Raw genomic sequence first — 20353 nt, 5'->3', positions numbered from 1 at the left:
GCCAGCATCTTGCTGAAGGGATCAACATAGATGCAAATACATATGGGAGGAAAATGGTAAAATTGACAATTAGATTCTCCTTGGGATGCCTTGATCCCCAAATAAATATTATCACAAGAGAAGGGAGGACTCCACGGGGTCTGTTCCGTCATCTTCCAGCTGCTCGGGTCCTCCTGCCCAGTAGAGCCACTTCTCTCAGTCCCCTGCCCCTGGGAAGGCCATAAAATCCAGACTTGGATTCCCTTCGTCTTCATCTGTTTAGCTACCACCTCTAAAGGAAGGCCCAGCCACGGGCAGGGAGCACAGTTAAGCCTCACACTCAGTCCAACAGCTTCACTTAATAGGACCTCCGTGTGTCCCCTTGAGCCAGCTGAAGAGAAAGTGCTGCTAAACTGCTCAATTGGCAGAGCTAAGTTTATACAGATGGAGGAGTTAGCAGAGACCACAGAACAAATACCAGCAACCAACCCATTTCACACTTCTGAAAAAAAGAGAGAAAGGAATGGCACAGGCCAGCCAAGGCAAACAGGCTGCGGAAAACTGGAAACTGTGGGCTGGAATTTTCGGCGGTTCCTATTCTTCTCGTACTCCTTTGGAGGAGCTTTGCTGCACTCAAAAAAGGCAGAAACCTTCTGCATGTACGCTTCTCGGGTTTGGCCTCCTACAGAAAAAGGGCAGCTAGCTCCCCATTGCAAAACAGGTGTTATTTCCCAATCATCAGCAAGGTTGATGGAGTCAGGCATTTTTGGGGAAAGGTTCAAGGGAGATGCCATTTTTTTCCCCCAAGTAGTCTGTTTTTGAGATTCCCTTAGTTTGTATTTTCGGGGCCCACACTAATTATTTGTCTTTTTTTAACTTTCTCTTTATTTTGTCTTTATTCGTTTCTTCCAGGAAAGAAAACCATTTTCTTTCTTTTCTTTTCCCTGGAGTACACTGAAACATGAAACTTTCCCACAATCTGCCACCCCACACAAATCCCCTTCCCTTTCCACTTGGGTGCTTGCTTGTTGATATGCCTCCTAACGTAAACAGGGTGGCTGTCGCTGCCTTTGGGAATGGGTGATGTTTCCAGCTCCAAGCCCTGAAGGACTGGGGACAATATTTGGAGATAAAAATTAAAGAGAGGTTTAGCCTGAGTGGCTGTGAAATGGTCAGCTGCCATCCCCAGTGTGGTTGCAGAGAATTTATGGACAGTGGTTGGAAGAAACTGTTCTGTGAGCTGGCATGACAGCAGCCAGCAGAATGGCTTCAGCTCAGATGCCTCGTCTGAGAAAGAAAGCAAATGATGTGCACAGCAAACAGACCAGAGGGGAATCACCGAGCTCCAGAAGGCTCGGAAAATGGCTGTCAGACAGCCTTTAACCAGGTTACTCAACTCACTTACCAGAATGTGTGGACATGTGTCTACAAGGAAAAATTCTGCAACTGTGTTTAAAAACAGTTCCATCTGTTCATATGTACTTTAAATGCGTTAGATGGAAAACAAAAAGTGAAAAAAGGAAGAGTCAGACCCATTATGAAACAGATCATCTCAATTCAAAGTGGTAACCAGGAACCACACACTGATCAACCGACATAGAGCAGCAGAGGGTAGGTATTGCTACAGAATGGAAAACAGCAGAGGAAGGTCAATGGGGACTGCCCACTGGGACTCCTCCCCATGGGATGGGACGCCAAGGGCTGGTATGGATGGTGCCCTCTTTGTTTATATCAGGTGAGGCTGGGGCAAAGAGAAGCCCATTAGAAAAAGCATCTGGAGGAGGTTGGATTCCAAGAAGGAAATATCTTCCCAGGCATTGGCAGAGTAGAGATAATAAAAATCATCTTGGTGGTTGAATCAGGGTGAAGAAGAAGTGCAAAGCAGTACATTTGAAAGGACAAGTTGCTTTCAAAGATTTAAAAACCTTTTGAACGCGCAAGTAGACAAAATATGCTCTGATTTTAACACAGGATTCAGAGCAATGGGTATGCGCTTGGGGTAGGATACCTGCAAATGTTGACATTTCCAAAAGTCTCCACTGGCTGACCCTTGGGAGAAAACATCCAGATGTGGTATGAGTAGGATTCATACCCAGAATAGGGAATTGTGATGCCACTGTCACACAGGAGCTTGGCCTGGGTCCTGCTCTTCTGCCTACGAAGGGAAACAGCATGGAAAACTCCTATCTGTGGTAAGACATTCTAGAATGTTTGCTATTTTCTCATTGACCAAGATCAGGAAAAACAGGCATGATTCATAATTCCATGCCTAGCTTTCCTTCAGTATGAATTCTTGATCAAGTCAGTCCTGATAAATTTCAAGTTCAGAGATTTTTTGTCTGAATTGTGTAAGAGTTTTTCAGGAGACAAAATGCGTAACACAACTTTCCTCAGGATCCCCAGGAATATGGCAGTTGGTAAGGGCGAGATACTAGAGGGACGGGTGGTGACAGTGCAGCCAGGGTCTTGCTTGCTTCTCTACCAGCCAGCTGCTGATGGTGTCGAATTATACAGAACAGAGTTTTAGCTTCCTGGCCTGACCATTCCAGGGCTTTACAGCGCTGCCCTTCTTTAATATCAGATTACCAGACTTAAACCCCAAAGTGAAACTTTAAAATTAAATCATATCACATAAAAATGAGAATAAGTTTTAGATTTGGTAGCTCTAATCTCACCAGGACCTTTCTTAGCTCAAGGATTAGGGGCCTAAGTGAAGGGATTAATGGACTCTTTTTCACTTTCCATCAGGTTTTCCAACATTCCCTCCTGCAATCACTCTATTATGTACTCACACATTATACATACTATAAATAAAATGCAGAGTTTGGAATAATCTGATGGAAACACAATATAAAGATAAACACAAATATGAGGTTTATACTTGTTTATTTCTCCCTCCCTTCACTAGAATGTCAGATCAATAAGAAGAGCACCATTTTGTCTACTCTGTTCACTTTGGTGTCTCCAATGCCTAGAATGATATCTGCACATAGTAGGCGCTATATTTATGACTGTGGAATGAATGAGTGACAGGATATCCAATTCCGGTCCCAAGAAAGTCCTTCATTAACCATTGTTTTTCCCTCTAATGATTAAAAGGTCTTGCCTGAAATTCCAACCTGAATCTGCCCTACACTGTTCTTCATGTGCTTCTCATATTTTAAAACTTCCATGACTGGTCAGTATTGCTCAGTCCTGTGGCCATTCTTAACCATGCCTAATCTGACCTTATCACAGATATTGCTCTAGTCATGTGGAGTCCTGGGGCTCTTCAAAGCACATGATCTGCATCCATGCAGATGGTCATGGGGTGGTTATCTTTCATTCTGTTAATATGATTGATTTTCATATGTAAAACCAACCTTGCATCCCAAAGACAAACTCCACTTGATTATGGTAAATAATCCTTTTCACATGTTGTTGAACTGTTTGCTAGTATTTTATTGAAGATTTTTGCATCTATGTTCATCAGAGATACTGCTTCATTCTTTTATATATATATATAAAAGAATATATATATATATATATATATATATATATATATATATATATATATATTAGTTGTAGATGGACACAATACCTTTATTTTTATTCATTTATTTTTATGTGGTGCTGAGGATCAAACCCAGTGCCTTACAAGTGCCAGGCAAGTCTGTACCACTGAGCCACAACCCCAGACCCAATTGTGTGAGGAGGTGTACATGTTAATTTTGCTTGATTGTATTAATGATTTCACTGTGTGTGTGTGTGTATGTGTATGTATAAACACCATGCTATGTGCCCCCAAAATATATATGTATGTGTATATATACATGTGTATGCATGTGTATGCATATATATTATTCTTAAAGGCACATAAAGAACTGGGGTAAAAGTCAGTGGTAGAGTGCTTGCCTAACATGCATGAGGTTCTGAGTTTGATCCCCAGCATTACAAAAAAAATAAAAAAAATGTGGGTGGATTGGTTAGCATGAACCCCATCAGTTACTAGGTCAAGATCTTTCTCAAGAAAGAGATTCAGATCTAAGCCATCTTCCTTCCCCCTCTGCTACTTCCTGGGATGTATCATCTTCTTCCTCCCCTCTTGTCAATAATCCTCTTGACATGTGTCAACTATTGTAATAAGTGATGACATTCCAGATGATCTATAGTTTTCCATGCAGTGTTCCACATTCATTGAGTATATACTCTGTATCATCACTGGGCTGGGGGTGTGTGTATACAGGAAATGGGTCAACAAGTCCCCAAATTTAAGCAGTGTGAAGCTATTGGAGAGGAGTTCAAACTTTTGAGACAATGGTCCCCTCTGTGTGTGTTTGTATAACTATATCCATCTGGATAAAGATATTCTAGTATACATGAACATACATGTAGATATATATTGTTTCAGTTTTACAAAAAATATACTTACTATATGACTTTTTCCATTCTCTTCTAGTGGTTTATTTTATTTTTGCATTAAAAAAAATCTTGTTATGACCTACAAAATTGGTCTCACCATAACCAGTTATGGGTTCCAATGAATGCAATGGTTTGCAAGTAGGCCACTGGAAAAATCCAGCTTTGGAATGGGAATTTCCTAAAATTATTATAACAGAATAAGCAGTATGCACCAGGAAGTGGAAGCCAGAGTTGGGACCTCCTTTAAGCAGTACCCTCCAGGATTATACTTCTTGCACATTAGCATGCACATCCAACACCCTGGGATTTATCCAAACTGCTGCTTCTTATTTGTGGGCCTGAGTTTCTGTGTCTTCAACATGTTTGCAGGTACCACTAGTGATGCTGGACCATGGATCACACTTTGAAAAGCAGGGATTTCGGAAGCAGTGTCTGAAGGATGACTGGAAATTATCCAGAGGAGAAAGATATAGGAAGAGCACCCTGTTAGAGGTAAGGTTATCAGCAATGCTTCCTATGTAAGAAACAACATGGGTTATGTAAGGAAGAGCATGGATCCCATTTGTCTTTTTCTTTCTTTTGTTTTTCCTTTTTTTTTTGTACTGGGAATTAAACCCAGAAGCACTTTATCACTGAGTTATGTCCCCAACTCTTAATATTTTTTTCTTTTTTTTTTTTTTTAATTTGAAAGCAGAGTCTTGCTAAGTTGCTTAGGGCCTTGCTAAGTTGCTAAGACTGGTTTTGAACTTGTGATCCCTCTATCTTGGCCTTTTGGGTTGCTGAGATTACAGGCATGTGCCACCGCAGCCAGCTTTCACATGGTTTTAAAATTACCCATGCATATGTTTCAGTGAAGGATTAGGCCTGTCCCTAGCAGTGAGAGATAATCAGAGCAGCAATGAACCACATTTTTTTGCACAAGGGGAAAAGAGACAACATTGACAGATCTTCATTTTAGAAGAAATTATACCTTTATTTTTACTACAAAACAAAATCTTGGCAACTATAATTCAAAATTATGATGATAGTTTGCTTTCATTGGGGTGAGCTCTCCTGCAGAAACTGCACTTGTTGACATTAATGCAGAGACTTGGAACACATTGAAATCAGGTGTGGTTGGAAGGAACTGTGGGTTTGAGAAATGTGAGGCTGGGAGGGCAAATTGAGTGTGGAGACCAAAAAACAGGCTCCCATCAGGTGATCCTGAGTGCTAGGAATCACCTGATTTTGAAAAGAGCGGAGATTCTGCTGAATCGCAAAGAGTGAGGTGGGGACAGGAAAATTCGAGGAAAATACTAGGGGAAACCTTGAACCTCCTTCTTCATCCCCACCTGTAAGGAGAAGGAGGACTGGGCCCCTCAAGCCTCTTTTTTCAATCAATGTTATTCTTTCTCTTACATACCCTACCTCTCTCAGAAAAATCTGTTATAAGTTTGGGAAGCACCAGCTTAAATGCCACATTCCCTGGAGCAGTCTTGGTTTGTGACTCAGCCCTGTGGTGAGGACAGAATCTGAAGTCCCCATCTGGCAGGGATGATGGGAGGATTGGCTGAAGTTAACATGGCTCTAGGCAGATTTTTCGGTGTACCAACTTGAATACGTGGAGCCCTCTGACTTGGATATTTCTGTGTCTTCTCTTTAGTCTATTCTCATTTAGTATTCCTTCTCTGGAGAGACCTCTTTGAGATGCTGAGTGAGTGATTGTGCCTCACACAAACCTGGTTCCTGCCATTGCTGAACTTCTAGTTATAGTCCCATGTATATTTTGATCTGAATCATAACACAAGCTGCTCCCAATGTGATGTATTTTTCAGGTTTGCTACCAACTGGATTGGGAACTTCATTGGCCAAACTTCCCCTCCTTACTTCATCATAAAGTAGGATTACAGGAGAAGAATTTTTCCTCATTAAGATGAAGAAAATATGTCCGAGGCCCATCCAGCAGGTGCACGCACAACACCATCCGCATGCTGGGCGCTTTCTGCTTGGCTTCCCAGAGACCACGTTCTCCTAGGAAACCACCAATGGACATGTTTATCCACTGTTTGAGTTGGCTGTGGCGCAGTGAGGAAAGCTGGACACTGGCGCCTGATGGATGTTTTTCTTCCTCCAAATGCAGTCTGTCATATATTGCTAGAGCTCTTGCCCATGGAGATAACTCCGTCTTATAAATGAGCCAAAGGTGGATTCTCATATAGGCACTAGGTTGCTTGTTTCTTCACTGCAGAATGAGATCCACTAGCTTGAAAGTCACCCAGCACCAACCCTATAGTTTTACACATCCAAATGCTCTCAAGACAGACTGGACAGAAAGTTTTTGATTATTTAGAACTTATCTGATTTGCATATCCCATTAAACCTCATCCAATAGCTATTATCCATTGATCAGATTCAGCCTTATAGTAAAAAGCCCTCAGGAATTCTCCGACTAGGAGGCTCTCTGCTGAGTGACATCACCTACATCACCTGGATACATGTGCCTCTCTTTGATCCCCCTCCCTGGGGTGTTCCCTTGTTTTCCTCCTTTTGAGGAAATCCCTGTGAGACTCAGTCAGTCAAATCTGTTATGTGTATTTCATGATCATCTTTTACCTTGATCAACCCCCAGATCCCTTGAATCCCTTATATATTTCTACTCCATATCCACTGAGTCAAAATACATGGGGGCTATTAGGTGGTGTGTGTTTGTGTGTGTGTTTGTGTGTGTGTGTGTGTGTGTATGTGTTTGTTTCTGTGTGTGTATGTCCAGATGAGCATTAAGGTTTGAGAACCATGGGTTAGAAGATTTTCTCTGAATCTTTCTTCTGGTATGTTTTATGACTTTGGTACATTTCCTTTCAATCTCTGAGCATCAGTTTTTATCCACATAAGGTTACGATGATGATGTCTGTATCTGAGAGAGGCATCTAGATAAAATGCAGTGTAGTATGTGGAAGTAATTAGAGCAATGGTGAACACATGGCTGGTGTAGGATCTAAGCCTTTTTTCTTGTTCTTTTCTGATGCTCTCTGGACCAAGTCCTTGCCATTCTGAAGCATTATGTTTTTTACATGCCTTTTCGAATCATCTGGGCCTCATCAGTGCCCCCAATTCACTTGTAAATCTTGTTTGACATATTGCTGTGCCTACCTGACTTTAAGTCTTTTAATTTTCTTGTCCCTTTGCTGTTAGGTCGCTCTGTAACTGCATTATCTAATGCTATAAAGTGTCTGAGAGTCAGAGTCGGGTGACAAATGTTGCTCAAGGTACATTAGTATTGTATTGTTAAGTCCTTATCACTAAATTCAGATGGGACCCAAATGCTATTTTTATATAAGATTTTGTTCAGTTTCACTCTACTGTCGATTGGATATTTCTGGTCTTGCTAAATACATTTTTCTCTCTTCCTGCTTAGAATCATCTACTAAAATGTACTTATTTTTAGCAGCTTTGCTGACTTGTTTGCAGTTTTATATGTAAGGCTTTGCTCTCTGGGAACATAATGAATACATGGCCCAATACCCCAGTGAATGGTGAGAAAGATGTGTGAAGTCAGAGTGTGATTCCCCAGGGATGGCTGCCAAACAAGATCATTTACCAAGGATGCCTTTGTGCATTGTGAAGTCTTTAACCCCTATACCTTAGTTTTCTTATAAATGGATGCCTTTTTCCATTTCCTTATTCCATCTTTACTCCTCATCCTCCTCCAAGGTTATTAGAAAACCACAGCATGCACCAAATGTACATGGGATATCAACAATAGTTTTTTTGGTTTTTTTTTTCTTCTACAGTCAAGGCCAGGGACAGATGCAATGGAAACACAACAACAAAGTCATATGTAAATTTGCCTGTAATACCATGTGGCTAGAGTGGGAAAAATGATAATACAACTCTGGTTTCATATGTTAACATTGGTAGCGAGCAATTGGGAGGTGACGCACATAAGATGATGCTAGCAGAATTCCATTTGTGCAGCTCCAGGGGAGGGTAAGTGAGAAGATGGGTTTGGACAACTATAGAGTTGTTGAGTGAGAACAGAAAGATACAAAATGCAAATACGGGGATTTCATAGAGAAACCAATTGGGTGGATACTGTAAAAAGTGATCAGTAAATAAAAATGTTAAGATGAGGAGTTCTAGAAACTTCACCAACAAGGAAAGAAACACCAAGTTTCTAAATGGAGACCAGATTTCCAGTTAGCTTCCTAAAGAGCTGCCTAGTGCACTTTTCCAGTGGAAAATCTCAGAAATCTAGAGAGGGGAAAAGCCAAATTCTTAATGTCATGAAGGACCAAAAAGAACTTAATTTGAATTGGGTTTAGAGCTAAATTTATTGAGCACATGCCTGATCTACCATACAAATTAACATATACATGGAAACATTACATAACACTGTGCTGAGGGTTTTGCATGTATTATCTCATTTGATCTTCTCAACAATGCTGTTTTCAGGAATTATTATTATTATTTCTATTTCACAGTTGGGCATATTAAAGCTTAAAAAAAGTTAATATGCTCAAGATCAGAAATCTTAATAAGTTGTAGAAACAGCATCCAAATCCAGACTGTCTCTGATTTGGATTCCTAAAAAACAGAACTATAAGAGGAATATAGATAACATTTAAAAGTTATGTTTATCTAATATCCCAATCAATAAATGGGACCAAACTAAACAGACACTTCTCAAAAGAAGAAATGTAGATGGCCAACAAACATGAAAAAATGTTCAATGACTCTAGCAATCAGGGAAGTGAAAATCAAACCTACATTTAAATTTCATCTTAACTTCAATTAGAATGGAAATCATTGAGAATACAAATAATAATAAATGATGGTTAGGATGTGGGAGTGGGGGAAGGTACACTCATACATTGTTGGTGGGACTGCAATCTCTTGGGAAAGCAGTATAGACATAGCTCAGAGGACTAAAAATAGAACCACTACGTGACCCAGCTAGTCCACTACTTGGTATTTATCCAAAAGAACTAAAATCAGTATATTATAGTGATATAGGCACATTGATGTGTATAGCAGCACAAATCACAATAGCCAAGTTATGGAACCAGCCCAGGTGCCCATCAACAGATGAATGGACCAAGAAATGTGGTATATCTACACAATGGAGTTTTATTCAGTCATACAGAAGAATGAAATCATGGCATTTACTGGTAAATAGATAGGACTAGAGAACATCACGCTAAGTGAAATAAGCCAGACTCAGAAAATCAAGGGTCATATGTCTTCCCTCATGTACAGAAGCTAGAACAAAATAAGGGGAAAAAATTGGGGTTAAGCGGAACCCACAAAAATAGAGAGGAAATCAGTGAAGTAAAGGAAAAGAATTGAGAGAAATGGAGGAGAGATGGAAAAAGGGAGGAACTGTGGAATAAAATTGATCATATTATGCTATGAACATAAATGAATATACCACAGTGAATTCCACCATTATGTGTATCTACAAAGTGACAATTAAAAATACAAAAAATAAATAGATGGAAGATCTGCATAGTAGAGGCAGGGGAATAAGGAAAGGGAGAAAAGAAGGTCGTGGGACTTATATGTAGTAAATGATATTCCATTCATATATATAATTCTAAAGAATCACACTATTATATAGAACTATAATGCACTAATAAAACATATAAAAATAGTTACATTTATGCCATAGATATATCAGGTAAGTGTCAGTCTAGTGTCTGTACATGGTTTTGGGCTCCTGTGATTTACTTCATCATTCACAACATGTTCCTTTTAACTTCCTTCCTTCATCTTAAGGTAGATCTAGCACTAGCTTTGCCATTCATTGATAGTATGTGGTTTTCATAATCTATTTCAGGCTTTAGTGCATTTATGATGTGGGGATGAAATAATAATACTTTATATTTTCATATTTGTCCAGGGTAGAGTAACATAAACGATATTTATCAGCCAACAATAAAGTTTAAAACTAGATAGAATATATCAAAGAACAGTTTGTAAGACACTGGGACATCAGACTGGGAAGGGCAGTGGATCCCAGGGGAATGAGATCTTTCAAATAGTCATAGCTTACTGCTGGGCTTGGGAGCACAGGAGTGGGAAACCCAGGCAGAGCATTGTGAGCTTCCCCAGTTGATATGGAGCTGAGACTCCAGAGAAACCAAGGGGTTTGGCATTCCAGAGGGAGAAAAAGTGTTAAGAAAACAAGAACTCCAGAGACCCATAGGAAACCTCTCAAGCATTAAACTTAAGGACGTGTGTGTGTGTGTGTGTGTATGTGTGTGTGTGTGTGTGTGTGTGTCTGCATAAAAGTTACCTGAGGTCAGGGAAAGGACCATCTGAAAGGACTAGAAGGCTAATAGATTTGACTGTTCCATCCATAAAACCCTGAGGTTCATGAGGTACTATGTAAAGTTCACAGAAACGTCTGTGTGTTGAAGAGTCATTATCCCTACGCTGAACACTTTTATGGTCCCACGTAAAAAAAAAAATTCATATCCCCAAGATGAAACTGTTTCTGATTAAATTATAGTTCAAGAACATTTATGAGAATGCAAAAATAACCAGCACTAAACAATGTAAAACACACAATGCCTGGCATTCATTCAAAAATTACTAAGCACTCAAGAAACAAGAAAAGTAATGCGAAAATAAAGTTATCCTTTGAAACCAACCCCGTATGACACATATGCTAGTACTGGTAGAGAAATGGTGGCAAAATAGTTTTTCTGACTGTGTTTAAAAACTTAAGAGACATGGAAGATATAAGAAAGATTGAAACAGCACTTTTATAGATGAAAACAATTATGTACAATAAAAAATGTACTGGATGAAATTAGTGGCAGACCAGACTTTGCATTAAAAAAAATACTAGTGAAATTGAAAAAAAAAAAATCAATAGAAACTACTCAGAGCAAAACACAGTCAAAAAAGAGTATTAATTAAAAATATGAAAAAGAACCTGTAAGATATGGAACAACTTGGAGCAGCCTAGTATCTATATATTTGGAATTACCTAAGAAAAAAGAGGAAGAGCAAATATTTGAAAATATAATTACCAAAATGTTTCCAAATTTGATAAAATCATAAACCTAAACTTAAACGCTTCACAAAACCCCAAGCACAATAAACATGAAGAAAACTAGACCAGAGCAAATCTTAATCTTTTGTTCAACACCAATGATAAGGATAAAATCTGAAAAGCAGCTGGGGGTTGAAGTAATATATTATATCCAAAGGAAAAAAGTAAACATCAATGTCAGATTTATCATGAGAAATGATGCAAACAAGAAAACAGTGGAAAGTCTTTAAAGTATGGCAGGGGAGAATCAGCCTAAAATTTTATACCGAGTGAAAATATCTTTTCAAAAATGATGGCAAAATGAAGTTTTGTGGACAAACAAAAGCTAATTTGTCAGCAGTAAATCTTCACTTCAACAAAAATTAAAGAAAAGTCTTGTGTCCAAACGAACATGATACCAGGTGGAAATATGGATCTTCACACACAAAAAAATGGACACTGAAAACAGTAACTATATGGGTAAATATATGAGATTTTCCAATAACTTAAATCCCTTAAAAATATCATTGACTATTTAAGCAAAATAATAACAATGTGGTGTGATATTTATTATATATGCAAAAGTAATATGTAGAAGAATAATCAAAAGAGGAGGACAGGAAAATTTTAGGTATACTCTTTATGATCTTATATTGCATGTGCAGTGATATGATATCTCTTGAAGATACACTATGACACATCAAAGATGTATAGCACAAGGAGTTATACCTAGTGGCGATCTAACAAAGGGGAGAAAATGGAATATGAATACTATTCAATTCGTCAAAGTAAGCAGAAAAGAAAATAGAGGTAAGAAAGGATGTACGGAATAAGCCCATAAGATGGCAGTTTTGAACCTTATCACATCAATAATAAAACTAAAAGTAAATAGTTTAAATACTCCAATTAAGAGTCAGTGATTTTCAGGTTGGATTATAAAAAAGGAAGAATCCACTTTAAACTGCTTACAGGGAAACACATTTCAGTTATAATGTTACAAATAAGTCTTAACAAAAGCACGGAGAAAAGATAAAACATGTTAATGCTAATGAAAAGAAATATGGATTAGCTATTTTGACAAAAAATGTAGATTTTTGGAGCTAAGAATGTTACCAGGGATACAAAGTTTTATTTTATAAATACACAAGGGTCAATTTATCAAAAGAATATAATGATTCTAAAAGTTTATGAACTTAATCAAACTAAAATACAAGAAATAAGAACTATTTAGGGGCAGCAAGGAGAAATAAACCAGTCCACAAACATAGTTGGGAATTTCAATACTCTTAAAAGTTGATAGAACAAAATAGACAGAAAATCAGTAAGTATGAGCAGATTTCCAGCAACTTGACCTAAATGGTGTTTATAGAGCCCCCTACTTAACAATGCCAGAGTACTTAAAATATATAATAGAACATATTCTGTACTCAAAACCAAGTCTCAGTACATATAAAAGGTTTAAATATTCTCATATTACAATAGAATTAAATTAAGAACAGAATTCTGCTACCATATATGTAATTGATAAAGTCTGTAAAATCCTCAAATATATGTAGACTAAATTATACACCCCTGAATCAATCATCATAGATAAAAGAAAAAAATCAAAAATGAAATTAGAGTGTATTTCAAACTTAACAAAAATAAAAACACACATATTAACTTTGTTGGAATCCCACAATGGTCATACCCGGGAGGAAATTCATAGGATTATGTGATAAACTGACTGAGTTAGCAGCAGATCTTAAATAAGAAATAAGAAAGATCTTAATAAGATCAAAATAAAAAAGATCTTAAATCAATACCTCAGTTTCCAATGTGAGAAAATAGCAGAAAAACATTTGAACTTAGCATAGGTTGACAAAATAAATAAAATAAAGATCATAGCAGAAATAAATTAAAACAGAAAAATAGTGAAAAATAATGGAGGAAATGAAACTAAGCATTGTTTCTTAAATAAGATCAATAAAATTAACAAATATCTAGCAATAGTAATCAGAAGAAAATATTGAATTATCTTATCAGTGTAAAAAATAAGAGATTACTGATGGTTTCGTAGATATTAAAAGAATAAGAAATATTGCAAATAATTCTATGCCGTGAAGTTTGACAATTATCATAGAATTCATAAATTCTTCAAAAGACATATTACCCAAGTTTATTCATTTAAAAAAAGTCTTGCTCTTTGCTTCCTGGTTGCCCTGTCCTGAGCTGCCCTCCTCAGCTCTGCCCTTCTCCCATGATGCTCTGCCTCACCTCAGGCCAGAGCAATGGAGTCAGCCATCTACGGACTGAGATCTTGGAAGCTTGCTGTTGGACCTGCAGGTCTGTGTGGATCCGTGGACCCGGGTCTCTGTTCCGCAGGAGGGGGTTTGTTAAAGTTGTCAAGAATAAGGCCTACTTTAAGAGATATCAAGTGAAATTTAGAAGAAGACAAGAAGGCAAAACTGATTACTATGCTTGGAAACGCTTGGTGATCCAGGCCAAAAATAAGTACAATACACCCAAATACAGGATGGTAGTTCATGTAACTAACAGAGATATCATTTGCCAGATTGCTTATGCCCATATAGAAGGGGGTATGATAGTCTGCACAGCATATGCACATGAACTACCAAAATATGGTGTGAAAGTTGGTTTAACAAATTACGACGCTGCAGCATATTGTACTGGCCTGCTGCTGGCCTGCGGGCTTCTCAATAGGTTTGGTATGGACAAAACTTATGAAGGCCAAGTGGAGGTGACTGGAGATGAATACAATGTGGAAAGTGTTGATGGTCAAGCTGGTGCCTTCACCTGCTATTTGGACTCAGGCCTTGCTAGAACTACAACTGGCAATAAAGTTTTTGGGGCCCTGAAGGGAGCTGTGGATGGAGGCTTATCTATCCCCCATAGTACCAAACGATTCCCTGGTTATGATTCTGAAAGCAAGGAGTTCAATGCAGAAGTACATCGGAAGCACATTATGGATCAGAATGTTGCAGATTATATGCATTATCTAATGGAAGAAGATGAAGATGCTTACAAGAAACAGTTTTCTCAGTATATAAAGAAAAACGTTACCCCTGACATGATGGAGGAGATGTATAAGAAAGCTGATTCTGCTGTACGAGAGAATCCAGTCTATGAGAAAAAGCCCAAGAGAGATGTTAAAAAGAAGAGGTGGAACCGTCCTAAAATGTCCCTTGCTCAGAAGAAAGATTGGGTAGCTCAAAAGAAGGCAAGCTTCCTCAGAGCTCTGGAACGGACTGCTGAGAGCTAAACCAAACAACAGCTTTTCTATGAAGTTTTTAATAAACTTATTAAACAAGCAAAAAAAAAAAAAAAAAAAAAGAAAGAAAGAAATGTGTCACCCACACTGTGTGAATTTTACCTGCCAAATGGAGCTTTTGGTGAGAAGCAAGTTAGATGACATCTACAAAGCATCTCTGAGCACAATGACCAGTACTTGGCAAATGTTCATTATTGGAAACCATTGGTCACCATCTCCTATCAATCTGACTTAGTCCTTCTCTGGCTCCTTTGCGATTTTTCTCTCCACTTTCTCCTCAAATAAAAGTTTTTCTTTGCACTTGAAAAAAATTATAACCAGAAAAGTTACTTAATTTGTAGTTAAAATCCTCACAAAGAAAATTTTACACCACAATGAATTTACCAATGAATTTTATCAACTTCTTGAAAAAAGTAATACTAATTTCTTCACCAAAGATATAATACATTGAAAAAATAATAGATAAACTCAATACCATTAAACTTCAAAACTTCTGCTTTTCAAAAGATACTGCTAAGAGAATGAGAAGACAAATCTTTGATTAGGAGAAAATATTTGCAAAAGAAATATCTGATCAAAAATATACAACAAACACATAAAAATCAACAGTAAGAAAATGAACAACCCAATTACAAACAACTGAAAAGATTTGAACAGATGCTTCACCAAATCAGATTTGCAAATGTCAAATACCCATATGAAAAGCTGATTAGCATCATGTGTCATTAGAAAATTGCAAATTAAAGCAAAAATGAGAAATGAGAACACACCTATTAGAATGAACAGAATCCAAAATGCTAACAGCACCAGATACTTGGAGGATGTGGAGGAACATGAACTCCCATTCATTGGTGGTGGGAGCACAAAAAAGTAGTCATTTTGGAAGATAGTTTGAAAATGAGTCAAAAATGTTTGTTTATATCAAAATCTGTGAATGAGTGTTTATAACAAATATATTCATAATTTCTAAAACTTGAACCAAGGTATCTATCAGTAGGTGAATGGAAAAATAAGTGATGGTATATTATGCAATGGGATATTACTCAGAGCTAAAAAGAAATGAACTATCAAGCCATAAATGACACATAAAATTATAATGTATATTACTAAGTGAAAGAAGCCAACATAAAAATTCTACATACTGTATCATGCCAACTATATATTACTTTGGAAAGGAAAATCTAGGGAAAGTGAAAAGGATCAGTGGTTTCCAGGAGTTAAGAGGAAGACAAGGTTGAATAGCAGAGCATATAGGAATTTTAAGGCAAAGAAATGATTGTGTATGATACAATGGTGGGCAGATACCATCATAGGTTTGCAAAACCCATTGAGTAAACTTTCACACAATCTATGGGCTTTGGGTGATGACGTGTCTTTCTAGGTTCATTAGTGTGACAAATATATGATCTGGTGGAGGATGGTGATAATGGAGATGGCTCTGCATATGTGGGCAGGAGGAGGTCTATGAGAAATCTCTGTACCTCTCACACAAAAAAAGAAGTCTATTGGCAAATAATAATAATAATAATAATAATAATAATAATAATAATAATACCCACTCACCTATTAGGAAGGGTGAAATAAAGTGACCAACTGTATCTGTGCTGGTGAGAATGGGGAAGGACTGGAACTGTGATAACCTTCTGGAGAAAATGAAAATGGTATAATTTTAAAAAACAGTTCTGTGGTTTCCTAGGAGGTTAAATATATACCTACTTATGATTCAGCCATTGCCTTCCTAGACATGTATGTGAGAGAAATGAGAGCCTCTATTGGAGACGTATACATGAATGTTCTTAGAAGCCTTATTTACAGCAGTTAAAATAATTCATACCTCATTTGAATCAAATGTATGATATGTCAAGATCATTGTAATGTTTTGAGCAACTAATAAAAAAATTAAAAGAGAAAAAAAATACAGTGGTCATGGGCGGGGTGGGGGGACCACCCACAGGTTCATCAATAGTTGAATGCATCAACAAACTGGTGTCCATAACATGAAATGCTACTCATCAATCAATCAATCAATCAGAATGAACTACTAAAATATATGTTACAATGTCATGTTAAAATACACGTTAAGCATCCTGCTGAGACCTCCCTTGCAGCTCCGCTCTCTATTTTTTCCTACTATTGTACCACCATTCTTAACTCATCAGGGATACTCACTCCCCTTTCATCCTGACACTAAATGATGATTACAATTCCACAGAATTTGTCTTGCAAAATTCAACTAGAAACAAATGGTTCTGTTTGCTTTATCTTATCAATCAAAATCAATAAGATCATCTGGTACCTCTTTCTCATCTGTCTTACTGCTTGTTGGCTGATCTTTAAATTCCTGGAATTTGCTGTTTCTCTCAATGAACTCATGATGCAGTTTCTATGGAGAAGATATAACCCTTTCCACCTCAATCCCATGCCTAGAGTTTTTAGATTATCAAATACCTTAGGTACATTGAGAAAATTTTGTCTTGCACAAAAATCCATCTGGAATTATGCTACCAACATATTATTTAGAAGAATCTAAGAAACAGTGACACGATTTCACCATGACATCTTGTCCTGCTGCTAAGCCATGCTGGGTAAAACAGTGTCACCTTTCAGTTTGATGCAAGGCACCTGCCTACTATATACTCATGTCACTTTAAGGAGTGTAACTACCTTGAGTAAATTATTCTCCAGGGGCATGAAGGTCCTGTTCTGTGCAGGGGTGAGGTGGGAGTGGAGAGTGAGTCCTGTTTCTTCTGGAGATTGCTGGATCATATTCAGAGTCATGAGCCAACAGGTTAGATCAGGAATTGAGTGAACAGTTCATTCTGCTAGGCCAGAGAGAGGATGATGGCCCTTAAGAAAAGCACACAGCAGACACTTTACTGCAGTGCTAATGGTGGCCACTACGGTGACGGTGACAGCGTTAGCTTAATGTGCTCGCTGCATCTGTTAATCATGGCATCCCTGTGAAACCATAGCTTTTGTCTTTTTAGACAAAGCCTGTTATCATTTCGGTCAACTCAAGATCTAGAAGGTCACCCCTGGTCAGGGCTTGGAAGAAAGAGTTTAAACATAAACAAAAAATACCAGATGTCACAGTCAGTGGTGTAGGCAGAAGCACAGTGTTAGTCACCAGTAGCTGGTAGGGGGCCAGAGGCCCCTGTCCCTTATCCCTTAGCTCCACACCCATTAGTAGAGTGCTCCCTATGTGCAAGTAACCATGACAAGGATAGGCAGTTGAGTTAGAAAACTGAATTCCCTGAACCAGGTAGCCAAAGGAGAGTTCTTCAAAAAAGGGTACAAAGCACAGTTTAACCTCTGGCTGTTTTGTTTCAATGTCAGGAAGATTTGTCCTATCTTTACTTGAAGAAACAGCATTCAGTCATCAAAGATAGATTATAAAATAGTGAAACTTTATCATCTCAGCAGCACCAATAATCTCAATAATCACTAATGCATATTGAGCACCGATCACAAACTGTGAAAAAAACTGCTTAATGTTTTGCTGTCTCCATTAATCCTTAATAAGTACTCTGTGAGAAGTAAGTACTATTATACTCGTTTTCCAAGCGAAGAAACTGGTTCAGAGCTACTAAGGGTAGAGGTGGACTCAAGCACTGATATGTCCCATAGCAAAGACCCAAACCATTATAACCACTGAATTTGGAATTGGAGAAGAAAAGCTTAATTTCATATTTTCACATATGTGCTGTTTGTGAGAAAAGCCAGCACTGTCAGGTAAGGTCTGGACGTCTGGGAGTGTTATGAGAGCACAGCATTATCACAGTTCCTGGGAACTCCCATGGGTTAACAACCCACTCCATTTTGTGGCTCTTTGGAGCTTTGTGAAAAGAAAGTCAGTCTGTGAACATAACACATTACATATCTGAAAGCTAGCTGGAAAAAGTTAAACATCTCTACAGACCCCCTCCGCTAACAGTGCATTCAGCATTTTCCTCCTCAGAAATGACTTGTAAGTTTGTGCTTTTAATTATTATCATTCTCCCCTGAAATTACAGGCAAAGCACTCAGTGATATTTGAAACATCAATTACTGGCCTGCAGCCCTCTGCTACTGTTTCTCCGCCTGCTGCCAGGGCTGCAAATCCATTTTCTGCATTTCTTTCAGATTTTCTGAACAAAATTATGGAAAATCGCTTTTGGCACATGGCATTTTTCCACAATGGTCAGAGTTATTGAATTGTGCCGTTATGTGCTACTTTGAGAAGGCATTCCAACTTAAAATGCCAGCCCTAAAACTATCAGAACATTTTCTCCAATCTGGGCTTCATAAATTTTCCACAGGAAAAGGCTAAGAAATCTGCCGCGGCTTTGCCTAGTTCTCCGACCGAGCAGAACTGCGCGCCTGGGGCAGCTCATGTTGCTGGGTTCAGCTCATCCCTCCTTGGGTTCTCCATTTTCTCCTCACACTTTCTCATTCTGCGTGACAGTAGATCCTTTTACCAGGGCAGGACTCGGGCCACCAGGACTCTGAGACCTCCAAGAGAAAAATGACCTCTGGCCAGCCATTTTGAATTTGTCTTCTCTGTCACTCCAGATGAGACCCCAATCTGTGTGCAGTAATGTTTCAAAGCCACCTCAAACTCAAAATTTCTCTCTGTTCCTTCCGGGTTCTCCCTTGGGGCTCGCTCACACATAAATAAGGGTTCTGGGATTCTTGCTCCAAGACCAAATGGTCATTGGGTTCTAGGACCTGTCAGTTCTCCTTCAGATATCTGTACCACATCAACTTCTTCACCATCACCCAGATTTTTCCAACAATCATCTGCCATTTTTTAATAGTCTTTTCTTTCTTCAGCCCATCTTTCCAATGGCTGTCAATGGATTATGTAGGAATATGCATTAGTTTATCCAAAAGTTATTAAGCACCTACCCAATAGCAGATACTGAATTAGGCACTTAGTGAAATGGATATGGCAAGGGTACGGCCCTCTCTTTTAGATGTTATGGGCCATTGTAATTCCATTGCTTAGAAAAGGCTAAGGGATCTTCCCTAAGAAATACAGTCGCGGTTCTTTATGACAGCTGGTTCTCAGGGGCAATGGTTATGTGGTTCTGATGTATTCCTCTAGTCATATATTTTCATCTCGTTCAACATCCCCGTCTTCAGCCTGGGCTAATTTCTGTTTCCTAAAACAGCAGGAACTTTCCCAATCTTTACTATTCCATGGCCATCAGTGCCCACTGATCCCAAATTAGCAAATGCCATCCTGTTTGTTGTTTAAGCCCTGACTCGAATCTCACCCTCCTGTGAGCCTTTGTACACTTACTCTCCCAGCCTGCAGATACTCTTTGCATTGCATATAGACCTCTGAACATTCAAAAGGGGGTGGGAAATGTGGAGGAAGATAGGATAGCAACAGGGGCACCTACTCTGGGGTCAGACATGTTGTGATTGACTGGTTATGAGGTTTTCAATCAATTTGCTCATCTTACCTAAGCCTGTTTCCCCATCCATAAGTTGAGGATATGAATTTGTACCATTAGAGTTGTTAATACTCTTTGATGAGCCTATTATATAAAGGCCAATCTTAGAATTAAGTCCTGACCCAATCATAATGATTATTATTATCATCGCAGTTTTATTATTTCAGAGTAGCTTATGGCATATGATGACAATTACTTCTCTACCTCTCTCCCCTCCTAGCCTGCATGTTCTTACAATTCATG

At 38.4% G+C, this 20353-nt stretch overlaps 1 protein-coding gene across 1 annotated transcript; it reads left to right on the top strand.

The window, feature by feature from the left end:
* Nucleotides 1-13640: 13640 nt before the first annotated feature.
* LOC114100435 (large ribosomal subunit protein uL18-like) lies at nt 13641-14684 on the top strand. The gene has a single exon (XM_034636438.2). The coding sequence runs from the start codon at nt 13641-13643 to the stop codon at nt 14658-14660; it is 1020 nt and encodes a 339-aa protein (XP_034492329.2). The 3' UTR covers nt 14661-14684.
* Nucleotides 14685-20353: the final 5669 nt, after the last annotated feature.

This window comes from Marmota flaviventris, chromosome 2 (assembly GCF_047511675.1).
Source record: "Marmota flaviventris isolate mMarFla1 chromosome 2, mMarFla1.hap1, whole genome shotgun sequence".
Lineage (NCBI taxonomy): Eukaryota > Metazoa > Chordata > Mammalia > Rodentia > Sciuridae > Marmota > Marmota flaviventris.
Note: the sequence above shows the minus strand (reverse complement) of the source record. Positions and strands in the feature narration are given on the sequence as shown.